Genomic DNA, 13,060 nt, shown 5'->3' with positions numbered 1-13,060 from the left:
ACACTGATGACCTCCAGATTTATTACTGCTCTTTGCCTGAGCCTTACTCAGGGCTGTGTTTTCAGCTAACAGTCTTTACAGATGAGGTAACTTCTCCTCCATCCCACCTTTGACAAAGAGTAGGCTTGCTTCCTCTTACTAGAAAAGTAACTCAAAAAATCACTATAGAAACTTTTTAAATATTTCAGTATGATCGATTTTTGAAGGTAAAATTACTGGGTGAAAGAGTTTATATAGTGTTTTCCAACTTCTTCCAAATGTAGTATGTGAGAATGTCAATCTGATCATCTTTGTTAACACACACCCACAAAAATTTTAAGAAGTGTTGTAAAATATGGTGACAACATAGCTTCCTTGTAGTCTTCATGTGATTTCATTTATGTCTGATGTATGATATCATTCCACAGTTTATTAGTTTTATTTCTTTCTATATAGCTTAGATATCTATGTTTTTTGCAAATTTTTCTATTGTTTGCCCTTTTTAAACTTAGAGGAATGATTTACTTTTGATATTTGGCAAAACTAATACAATTATGTAAAGTTTAAAAATAAAATAAAATTAAAAAAAAAAAGAGAAAAAAATAAATAAATAAAAAGCAACTTAAGAGACTTCCCTGGTGGTCCAGTGGCTAGGACTCAGTGCTCCCAGGGCACAGGGCCTGGTTTCGATCTCTGGTCAGGGAATTAGAGCTTACATGCCCCAACTAAGATCTGATGCAGCCAAATTAAAAAATAAAAATATTTTTTTAAAAGGAACTCAGGATTCCTCTCCTGCAATACGACCATCTATGTATGCAGGGGGCCATCATGGCCCACGTGGGGAGTACAGCAAAGAGATGTGAAGTTCATTCTGGCTTCTGTACCCTGAGTAGTCAAGTCCTTAGTCTCTGGCCCAGCATCCACGAAAATGTAACGGGCTAACTTGTTAGATTATACATAGAGTAAAATCCCAAACCCTGCATATTCTTGACATTAGGTAGCTATGGTTTCTTTTATAAGTAACTTAACACCTTAACCCAAATAAATTACATGCAGATGCTTTCTACTCACAAATGTTCAACTTAATGACGTCTGTAGGGACACAGAAGCTAAGAGCTAAGCATGCCAGCCTCTGCCTGCATCCCGTGGGAGGGACTTGAGCCAAAACTTTTATAAAGTCATTTTGGACTTGAGGAAAAATTTGGACTAACAAAGAGCCATTTAGAATCTGTTTGTTAAATAGAAAAACTTCCCTCCTTCCTTACAGATTCTCTTAAGCTTTAGGGCTTAAATGTTGGCGTGAGTGGTGGGAAATTTGGGACAGTATCGGGGACTTATTTTTGCTCTTGAATCCTTTTGGCTTTCCTCAAATCTCCCAATTCTCTCCTAAGGCAAGTACTGAACAAGTTTTCCTCTCTGCATTCCCCAAATGAGTTTTTCTCACTATCCACTCCAATGAAAAGTGATCCCTTAAGACACTCAGGGGTTTCCCCAGTGGCTCAGCAGTAAAGAATCAGTCTGTCATGCAGGAGACTCAGGAGACTCAGGTTCCATCCCTGGGTGGGGAAGATCCCCTGGAGGAGGGCATGACAATCCACTCCAATATTCTTGCCTGGAGAATCCCATGGACAGAGAAGTCTGGCGGGCTACAGTCCATGGGGTTTCAAAGAGTCAGACACGACTGAAGAGACTAAGTACATACACAAGACACTGAGGCTTGTAGAAATTTTCATTTCTTATTCTTACCAAGACCCACAATTAGCAGGACACACAGACCATGGTTAGCTGTGCTGTATGAGTGAAATCTAATCCTGTCAATCCTTATACAAGCCTGCCAGGCTCCTCTGTCCATGGGATTTCCCAGCAAGAATACTGGAGGGAGTTGCCATTTCTTTCTCCAAGGGATCTTCTTGACCCAGTGGTTAAACCCACATATCTTGTGTCTCCTGCACTGGCAGATGGATTCTTTACCACTAGCTCTACCTGGGAAGCCCTAAAGGCTTGCAGGCCAAACAAATCAATTTTCTACACAAATCCTACTTGCAAAAACTAATCAATCCCTTCACACACACACAAAGGTGCTGGAATCTAGTCTTTGGCCATTTGCATCCATTTAATATATTGAAAAAGATGGAATTTATGCAGTCAGAAGAAGAAAATCATTTGAATGTTATAACCATAGAGATGGATGTCTTTAACAGAAGAGAAAAAAGATGTCTTTAAAATGAATGACTCTTTCAAAACTTTATTTGAAGCAGAAATAATCAGGATTATTATCCTGATGTTGTTTATTTTGTGTCTTTGCTATTGGCAAGAATGTATTTTATTCCATTTCTTAGAGATAAGCAGAAAGCCATGGGGACTACTTCAACTCATATTCTGGGAAACCAAGAACTACACAACAGTCAGCCGTCTACAAATCACTGATTAATATGATGTCTAGACATGTTCTCATGAGAATAGCATTATTAATGAAATAGCAGTTTGGTTAATCATGAGAGCAAAAGTAATTTAGGGAGTAAATAATTTATTAGTATGCCAATCAATGAAGCAAAAGTAAAAGGATATGTTTTAATTAATTCATTTGTTATAATATTGAGATTATGACTGGCAAATTCTGTTTGAAGACCTGGACAGTAATCTAATATTGCCAATATGGCAGGTCTTTATCTTTCTGTTTCCAGCTAATGGTATTGCATATTTCAATTACCCAAAATTCCTTTCATTTCATCTATCAGGATATTATTAAGATCCATTAATAAACAATTGGATCTGCAAATTTTCTGTTGCTATGCTATGCGTTGCTCTGTTTCTTTAAAACTGGGTGTTCTCACATTTCATTAACAAAAAAAATTTTCACCAACTAGGGAAAAATAGTGTGATGCAAGTATAACTAAGAACCTCATCTTATTTTCTGCTACTTAAAAGACTCATTTGGAAAAAGAGTAATAAATATATTGACCAATAATCTTAAGTATATAGACAATCTTTTCAGAAACACAGTTAACCCAATAATTTAAAAATAATCTATGGTCCTAAAATGCAGGGAAGAAATACAAGATAAACAAGACTTAAATAAAAACATATTTTTTGAAAATTTATTTGAAAAATTATTCAACTGAGTTTGCTTCTTTTGCCTTTATAAAAGTACATCTATGGACTTCCCTGATGTCTTTGCATATGAACCAATGCAAGGGACATGGGTTCAATCCCTGGTTGGGAAGATTCACGTAGGCCAATATACCATGGCAACTGAAGCCCACACACACTAGAGCCTGCACGCTGTAACTACTGAGCCTACATACTACAACCACTGAAGCCCGTGAGCATAGAGCCTCTGCTCTGCAACAAGAGAAGCCACCAAAATGAGAAGCCCACACACCACAACTAAGAGTAATCCCCACTCACCACAATTAGAGAAAGCCCCAGTGCAACAACGAAGACCCAGTGAGACAAAAATCAATCAATAAATAACTTTTTTTAAAAGTACATCTATGATCATCTTCTTATGTAGTCCTACTAACTGCTCAATGTCTCATCCTAACCCCAAACCTCTCCCTAAATTTCAACTTACTCAAATGATGGAATCAGAACTTTCTAACTTGCATTTTAACAGCTACTATTTTCCAGGTCTCTTGTAACAACTGGAAGGGCAAACCAGAGGAGGTGGGATAGACTTCATTTTAAGTTAAAATTTCTCTATCAGGATGGGATTTTTTTCAACCCTGTTAGATTAGCTCTGCATATTGATATGTGAAAACAGTGTTTCAGCACTGAACTCACCAAGTGTGCTCTCATGGGCCCTTCTAGTCAATACTCTGGCCTTCCTTCCAGGAAATGCCAATGAACCAACTAGTAAATGCGGATGGATCCAGCATGCCAAATGGAATGAGCCAATGCTAAAAAAAAAAAAAAAAAAAAAAAAAAAAAAACACACAAAAAAAACAACAAAATATGTTCCCTGTCAGAGAGGCTAATAATAGGCTAATATCAGCATCATTGTCATCTCAAAAGATATCAATGAAGATAAAACAATAATTTATCTTCAAATCAACATAAATGTGTAAGTAGAAGTGTTAGATTTTTTGTAAAGATATATAGTCTGTTAGGAAAGTAGAAAAGTATTATTCATTGGAGAACTGAGCTATCATGAAAGCCTTAACTTTATACTAGAAAAGTCCTACAACACTCAATCAAAACATTTTGCTTATCTTGCACCTATGTAAATGGAAAAATAATGATTTGTGAGATTTAATTTACCTGAGTTCACTGTGTGGGAAAAATTATTGGATTACCTAAGCTATCAAGCAACTATGAGCTAACTATTCAATATGCAACTGCCAAGATAAAGCAAACAGTGTAGCATCTAAACATCGGTCTGAAAGCAAAGTAACAAGACCAGTTCAGAAATGTTCTTATCGTAACATGATTCATTCAGTCTTCTACTAACCTTCTTCTTGCCAAGTGAGTAGAAGAGACCCAGAGTATTAGTCATCCTGGTCACACTGCACATGAAGAAACTTGATTTGTTTGGCTGTCACTTTGTCTAGCTCTTTAGTGTTCAAAGGAAATGTGATCTGCCTATTTATGTCACTAGGACTCATGTCACCTTTATTCATTGAACTGCTCTTCAAGCTAGTGGGCCATCTTCAAAGTCAATTCCCCACAGTAGGGCATATTCATCCAAAGAGCTACATCAAGGAATCCAAAGTAGAACATGTGTGTTGAAAAGAGTGAACACGATAACACCTGGGAACGTAAGGAGAAAATATTACTTCTGTTTCTATTTATGTATTTATTTATTTTCTAAAAACTGAAGAAAAACAAGCTTTTAACAATAAATAATGTGTGGTTTGACTCTGGCTTCCCAGGTAACTAAATGGTAAAGGATCTGCCTGCCAATGCAGGAGACACAGGAGATGCAAGTTCGATCCCTGGGTCAGAAAGATCCCCTGGAGGAGGAAATGGCAACCCACTCCAGGATTCTCGCCTGGGAAATCCCATGGACAGAGGGGCCTGGCAGGTTTCAGTCCATGGGGTTGCAATGAGTCGGATATGCCTTAACGACTGAGCACACACTCACACAGCCTCACCTGGACTGCATGTCGGAAAGTCACATGTATTTCTAAAGTACTAGCCATAGCCTGTGAAGGAATAGGAGCCCCCCTCTGACTTGGCTGCAGAAGAACTCAAAGTATACTGTTCTCTTGGGTGGGGTCCAGCTGTCTTCAGAAGGCCTTACCCCGTCAACTACAGGCACACACACACATCCTAGCCCCTGAAACCAAGCAGGATCCTGTGGCGCCCCCTGGGGTACAAAAGCCTTTTCATGTCCCGGTTTCTTGGTGAGGAAATGGCTTCAGCCTCTGAAACATTCCCTGAGTTCCAAAGAGCAGATTGAAATAGTTACTAATTAGGGAAAGGAGGAGATGCAGAAACAAAGGAGGAGCAGTCAAGAAAGGAGAACAACTATACCTGGTGTTTGCATCTTCCCAGGTGGCTTAGCCGTAAAGAATCTGCCTGCAATGCAGGAGACCCGGGTTTGATCCCTAGGTCAGGAAGATCCCCTGGAGGGCATAGCAACCCCCCACTCCAGTATTCTTGCCTGGAGTATCCCATGGACAGAGGAGCCTGGCAGGCTACAGTCCGTAGAAAGAGTCGCACACGACCAAAGTGACTAAGCAGCAGTAGCATACCTGGTGTTTGCAGCTGGCCATTTATAATTAACAAAGCAATTTAACACTTAATTAGAATTTACATTCTCAAAGCATTTTCCATAATTAAATAAATGATTGGTATTTAATTTACAATGAACATATTTTGATTCCCTTTGTGGTGATTAAACATTAAAATAGTTGTAGTAATAATGAAAAGTGCTACAAATTGCTCTACAAATAGTAAAAACTTAAAAATGTATGTTCTGAATAACCTGTGGTGATTTTAAAATATAAGAACTGGAAATACCAAATCAAAATCTAAGGGAAATATCTGTAATTTGTTCCAAATCAAAATCTAAGTAAAATATATCTATAATTTTCCCATTTCTGTGTACTACTTTAGAAAGTCATTAAACCTAAGTAAAAATGAAAAAGGTTCTTTAAAATCATAGCTGCTGCTGCTGCTAAGTCGCTTCAGTCGTGTCCGACTCTGTGCAACCCCATAGATGGCAGCCCACCAGGCTCCCCTGTCCCTGGGATTCTCCAGGCAAGAACACTGGAGTGGGTTGCCATTTCCTTCTCCAATGCATGAAAGTGAAAAGTGAAAGTGAAGTCGCTCAGTCGTGTCCGACCCTTAGCGACCCCATGGACTGCAGCCTACCAGGCTCCTCTGTCCATGGGATTTTCCAGGCAAGAGTACTGGAGTAGGGTGCCATTTCCTTCTTGAAAATCATAGCTATTATTTTAAAATATTTAAATAGCATTTAAGTTTTTTTTCTAAATGTTACAAATTCATAGATGATACTACTGTATATTCTTTATCTACTGATTATACAGTCTCTTTAATTATGGACATTTGTCCTAGATTTTCAAGATTTTTTTTTTTTCTTCTTTGCAGTTGGTTGGTTTTGTGTATGCCTGTTATGTGATCAGTATTTTCATGGAAGAAGAGGATACCTGTAAGTATTATTTTATCTGCTTCTGGGTTTATTTTGCATGAGATTAGCTTCCAAAACTAATCATTACAGGATCATGAAATCTTTTATATTTGGAATTTTAAATGATTAAAATCAACAGAGTAAAGTTACAATCAAACATTTACAAACTATCCTGCACACAAATAAGATGGCACTAAGTATGGAAGCCCTCAATCCAAGTCATGCAAGAGAATGCGGAGAGACAGGGATGCCTACGGATTGCTGCTGTATCATTTTAGTAACTTTTCATCAGAGACCTAAATGTCTTTCAGAGTAGAAAATTAGGGTTGCTTTATCTATCACCAGTTATAAGTATGCTGGCTGCAGAATTTTGAAATCTGACTAATAGCAGTAACATCAATAGGATAATACAATATATCAAGAACTACATATGTATATAAACTCCGTAAAGGAAACAAAAATGACAACCTTCAATGTAAGATGTAAATAAAGAGAGAGACATGCTGAAAAACAATTAATGGAATGATAATAAGTAGTCACATTTTAGCAGAACACTAAAAAAAAAAAAAAGACATTAGTACTGGAAGTTATGTGGACAGAACCTTAGCAACATAGGCCAACAACTGGCATTTATGGAACACCTGCTAATCTATAAGGCACTTCTTGGCACAATTTCATTATAGGCTCATGTCATACCAAAAAACTTTAATTTGCTTTTTAAAAATAAATTATTATTAGATAAATAAATCATAACCAACCATCCTGGGGATTTGGTTATATCACTGCAGTTACTGTCTGGGTTGTAAAGTTGACTCTTTTTTAAAAAAAAAAATGAGGATAAGTGTCTAGTTAACTGTTACAACTTATTTCTATAACATAATTGCAAAAGAGTGAATTCTTACCACCAAATAGGTACAGCTCATAGTGTATGAACTGGAATCCAGTTAACAAAGAGGATTTATTTAGTCAATGGAAGAAATACTAGACCTTGAGATTAAACTCACCAGGCAGTGAAAATATGCAAACATACCACATCATCTCTGTTTTTTTCACATCGTCTCTTTTGTGCCTGCTTGTGGCTCTCTTTTGTAATGCTAATTGATCTGGAAAGTTTCTGACACTTCAAAAGTGCTGCTGTAACGACAACACTTCCAACTATGAGGTTAACTTCAGAAGTTATATTTTCAGGTGTTCCAGTAGTAGTTCTGCAATCTTACAAAGTTTACGTACTGAAAATCAGCAGAATGCTTCCAGTGCACAGCTAAGACAGTCTGCACAGCCAAAAACAACCAGTTGAGCAAGGACAATTTTAACTGGAATTGGGACCTTACAAAATTATTAGAATTGGGGCTGTATAAATGCTTCTCCAAAGCATGATATTAATCATTGATTGATAAATCCCAGCTGAATACCTTATAAAGTACTTTTGAGCAGGTACCAAAAGGATCTTCTTTCTTCTCCTCACTGAACTGATCTGAGGTTCTCAAATGATGCCAATCAATAGTCTTTTATCTAGTATTATAAATATATAAAGGGCTTTTCCTTGAAGCTTGTGATTTTAAGCTAAATTTGGAAATGCAAAATGACATGCAAAATAGAAGATTCATCTAAATTGAGTAAAAGATTTTTGACCTTCTTTCAGTCTTTTTCGGCATAATAATGTCCGTGTATATGAATCAGCTTGCTACTGGCAGATATTATGGTTTCATTGATTTTAGAGTCTTTAACTACCTTACGTTTCTGTATAGAAATCTCTGAATCAGCTATTTTAATGCCCATGAAACCGTCATTGAAGCAACTGCTACAGCCTATTCTATTAATGGTTTAATTCTAGTGTTTGTTACTAGGATCATACATTAAGTTACCAAGAGACATCCAGATAAAGTAGTTGTGTTACCATCAATTCAAATAATACTTAGAGCCAAAAGGGTCTTGGGTGCTCAAAATGAAGTAAATACGCCCCAGACGAACCTGACATGATAATTGGCTGGAAGCAAGATGACAGTAAAAAGCAATCACAAACCTTTTAGTCTGATAGTTCTCAAAGTGAGGGTAATCTTACATTTTTTTATTGAAAGAAGTAGGAATGTAAGTGCAGTTGTAATTAAATTGTCCCAGAGTCTTCAGAAGGTAGATGTGAGCAAAAAGAAGTGTCTGAAACTGATTACATTGATCCCATAGACTAGTGCAATTTATGCCAACACTTAGCTGTCAGATAATAATGAACTGCCCTTTGGAGCCACCATTGAGCTAGCGAGAGAGCATTACCAACCTCCAATCAAGAAGATGTGTCCTTTGAATTTTGTTTCCAGAATGTAAACATCAAATAAGAAAACAATACTGGTAGCCTTTCAGTTTATCTAAGCATACTTCTGGAAAGCTTCTTCTGAAAAGTAACTGCAAATAGACAATGTAAAGTCATAGTATTTTGGCAGACAATATAACATTTATCATTTCAATTCCTATTCTAACTAATGAAAATCTCTGCATTATTCAAAATGCAAAGTTAAGCCTTGCTCATGGACTGAAAGCTGTCAGCCATCCTTAAAAATTAATAACTACCTGCCTCTCTCCTCTGCAGTGCTTAAGTGGTTCTATGGGACTAACATTTCAGCTGATGGACATTTCTGAAGGGTAATAAATGCTTGAGGAAACATTTATTTCCAGCCACCCATCTTAGTTACCTTTCAGACTCTTTCGCCATTTCCTATAAAGACTGTGATTGCAGGTCAAAGACAATGAAATAAAAAGCTCACAAAAGCAAGAGTGCTGCCAAGTAGGGTCAATACTGTTCATCATTCATTCTCATGAAAAAGCCTATTTATATCTGTTTCATTTTTTATTTCTTTTTTTAATATCTGTCAATCTCTTTGAACACTTTTGTGAGACCAGGGTATTTGGAACCTGTAATAGTAAAAACGTGTCAACATCTTGTTTGTGAACCATTTACTGCTGAAAATGAACTTGTGGGATGGCTACTCTCTTGTCAGTTTTACTAAAAATAGCTTTTTTAATCCAAGGAAGTGTGTCGGGGAAGCAAAGACGCTGACAAATAGTATTAACTTTATAAATATAGTCAGGTTTTTTCAGAGGATCTTTTGCTAGCACTGCTTCATCTGATATTAGGTTGCAAATTGCGAATGGAGCATCTGTTGGGCTTGCAAAGCCCAGCCTACTATGTATATGCTCAATGGCTGGAGAAATGTACGTTGAAAACCCTAAGTGTTAGTTTTTGAAAAGAAAACAAATTCCCCAGATGTGGGTTCAGTATTTTATTTTTAAAATCTCAAAATACCTCCTCATACAACTGTTTGACCCTTGCTAATGTAGTTTGGGAAACTTTTTATTGGCAAGAAGCACAAGCTTTGGAAAAATAATTGCATATCTGCTGTCCTTGAGGCTTCCCATAGGCTAGTGCTCATGTATTTGCTTGTCTTTCTGTGAATTCCTGTTAAGAGAGCAAGGTGATAGTACCCTAGCAATGATGTGAACTTAGGTCCTGCCAAGAGTTTACCGGAGAAGCTAATGGGAGGGAAACTGACTAGTTTGAGTGTTAATTTCCAGTTTCACTTCCGTCATTTTGTGATGTCTGGAAAAGCCTTAGAAAAATAATGTGACCCAGAAGTCAGGCAGTAGAGGAGAGAGAGAAAGCAGCAGAGGCCTGGATGATCCTCAGAAGAGAAAACGTTTTTTTATTTTGTGAGCTTTGAAATATGTGGATGTTTGAGGGTTGTTGGGCTGCACCCCACAGGCTTACAAGCCCTGTACTTGCCCAGCCTCAAGACTGAAGAAAGAGCCCAGAGTCAGCGTCAAAGACATCAGTGATTTCATGGATGGGGGATTTCACACATCCCAGTGTCTCTCAAGAGGGATGTCATCAACACTCAGCTCCCCAAACCAGTAAGTCAAGGAGGGACTCTCCATGGAGTCAAGATAGCAAAGCCATCTTACTAAAACCAGCTCCAAAGTCAGGGCTCAGTGAAATGGTGCCTAGACAGTCAGAAACGAGTTTAATTTTTCTGTGTTTCCGCTTGAAACTGTATGTTAGAAAATTTTTAAATGAAATTGGTCCTCATTCTGCCAATACCTAGCTCTGTGCCCATTTACAAATAGAATCTCCCATTAGGGGGCCCCCAAGCACGCAGCTCTAACATCACAGCCCTGCGGATGACGCCCAGAGCCAGGAGTATTTCAAGGCACCATCAAGTGTATCACCCTTTCTTCATTCATTTCAAATGGCAAATATCAGGTTGCTATTCAAGACATCCTCATCTCTCTGCTCCAGACTAACAGCCCAGGCAGTGTGAAGACCAGCTTCACCCCTTAAGTCAAGCCCTCTACACAGATGCCTGTCAGCTCAAAAGAGACATGATCTCATCTCCCTACAACCGGAGTCAGACAGGTTGGAGCTCCCAGGTTCTTATGGTTACCAAGAGTCCAAGCTGTGGGGCATGCCCTTCCCTGAGAAGGAAGACTGAAGGATCTGCCATCCAGATGGTACAGAATGGAAGATGAGAGATTTGGGAGCCAGAGGTGATTATGAGGGAACAACAGAAAAAAAGAAAGTTCACATCCTCATGGCATCCTAAATGCAGTAAGAAAAAGAAAGGGCGGGGTTGTGGGGTGCACAATGTAAGGATTTTATGTGGATCCTGGGCAATAGTTTTTATTATTTATTCAATAATAATGCATTATTAGTGGGAAAATTTAGAAACCCAAGGGAGAGAGGCGCTAGCAGTATTCTGACATGGTCCCTTGTATTTTCATTTTAATTCTAAAGTCAGTAGCCCCATCCCAACTCATCCCCACCCTTCTCAGTCGTCCAACTGAGCTGCTCAGCCAGCCCTACCATGGGTACACTGAGCCCTCGTTTCTCTCCAGCCATCCCTGAGCTGTCCAGTGATCGGTCCCTGAGCAGCAGAGAAGCATGTGCCTTACCCACTGGCCCTCATGCTGCCCCACGAGGGCATGTGTGTGAGGGCCCCCTCTGCTTCTTCCTCTCACGCATTCCAAATCAACGACGTCTCCTGGTCCGTGAAAACTGCAGCCTTAGAGCTCCCTACACTGCAACTTTGGAGTCCTTACTCTCATTTTAGGAATGAGGACATGAAGCCCAGACAGGTGATGTAGTTGTGGCATCTTTGTCCTCCTCTGCTCTGCACTGACAGCATGAGACTGTAAGATATAGAGAAGGCAAGCCAGCGGACATGGCTTCCCACAGGCTCCTCGGGTCTCTTTCCCATCAGAGCTGTCCATATTTATCCATGATTTTCTTCTTGCCAACACAGAAGAGGGGGACCTTCACTCTGTCCTGGGGCTCCTGTGGCTCCTCTGTGCGTCCTTCCCACGTATTCAGGCAGCTGGCATCATTAATGATTCTCTCTCCGCCTCCCTGGCTTTATCTCTTTTTCCCTTCCCCATCCTAGTTTCTTCCTCTCCTTGAATCTTTTTCTTCAGATTATGAATAAAGCTGTGCATGCATGCTCAGTCGCTCAGTCCTGTCTGACTCTTTGCCACTCTATGGACTGTAGCCTGCCAGGCTCCTTTGTCCATAGGATTTCCCAGGCATGAATACTGGCGGGGGTTGTCATGCCCTCCTCCAGGGTATCTTCCTGGCCCAGGTATCGAACCCATGTCTGCTCTTGCTGTCTTCTGTCTCGCTTCTCTTTTGTTTGCTCTTGCTCTCTCTCTCTGATTATAAGAAGAACACAAAGTCTATATTAGAGTGAATGGCATACCCTGAGAACATCTTTCTTTGCTGTATACAGTTCAGTCAGCTGCCAAGCTTGAATGTATGTGCTTGTGTCGGGGGCTTGCCAGCTATTTGCCATTTGTGTGTTCTTCTTCTGGCAGACCGCTGGGTTGCATCTCCCAAGCTCCCTGCAGTTGGGTGTCCCATGACACTGAATTCCAGATCATGGAATGTGAGCAGAAGAGACACCCCCACTTCCAGGCTTGGCCTCTGAATCCTCCCCTATGTTCTCCATGTTCTTCCCCTTTCTGCCTCTTGGTTACAGACCAGCATAGAAGCTTTGGAAGTCACATGTTCAAAATGGTGGAGCCACCACGGTGAATAAATATTGAAATAAATGTTGGAATTTATTTCTCCATTAAGTAAACATCTCAGATGATTTGATTTTGCTGCATGTTAAGGGCTTTTCTGGTGGCTCGGAAGGTAAAGAATCTGCCTGTAATGCAAGAGACCTGGGTTTGATCTCCAGGGAGGAAAGATCCCCTGGAGAAGGGAATAGCAACCCACTCCAGTATTCTTCCCTGGAGAATTCCATGGCCAGGGAATGGATTTTCAGAGCTTTTTAAAATAGTTGGTGGAACAAGAAGACATCTCATGCCATATCCTTCCAAGGTAACTAATTCAGCAGCCCACAGCATTGGGACTCAGATGACATTAGATTTGAGTAGACACAAGACTTTACTCCTGTCAAGAATCTCTTTCTGGTTGGCTTTATAGTCACTAACCCTTTAAAA

At 39.4% G+C, this 13,060-nt stretch overlaps 1 protein-coding gene across 2 annotated transcripts in view; it reads left to right on the top strand.

Annotated features, from left to right (window-relative positions):
• NKAIN3 (sodium/potassium transporting ATPase interacting 3) overlaps positions 1 to 13,060 on the top strand; it is a 537,384-nt gene that overhangs the window by 491,967 nt on the left and 32,357 nt on the right. For both annotated transcript variants that reach the window (XM_025265349.3, XM_025265348.3), the window contains exon 5: positions 6,535 to 6,595. In XM_025265349.3, coding sequence (XP_025121134.1) covers positions 6,535 to 6,595 — 61 coding nt within the window. The remainder of the gene's footprint in view (positions 1 to 6,534; positions 6,596 to 13,060) is intronic.

The sequence above is a fragment of the Bubalus bubalis genome, chromosome 15, assembly GCF_019923935.1.
Source record: "Bubalus bubalis isolate 160015118507 breed Murrah chromosome 15, NDDB_SH_1, whole genome shotgun sequence".
NCBI lineage: Eukaryota > Metazoa > Chordata > Mammalia > Artiodactyla > Bovidae > Bubalus > Bubalus bubalis.
The sequence above is the reverse complement of the archived record's forward strand: the minus strand, read 5'-3'. Positions and strand labels throughout refer to the sequence as shown.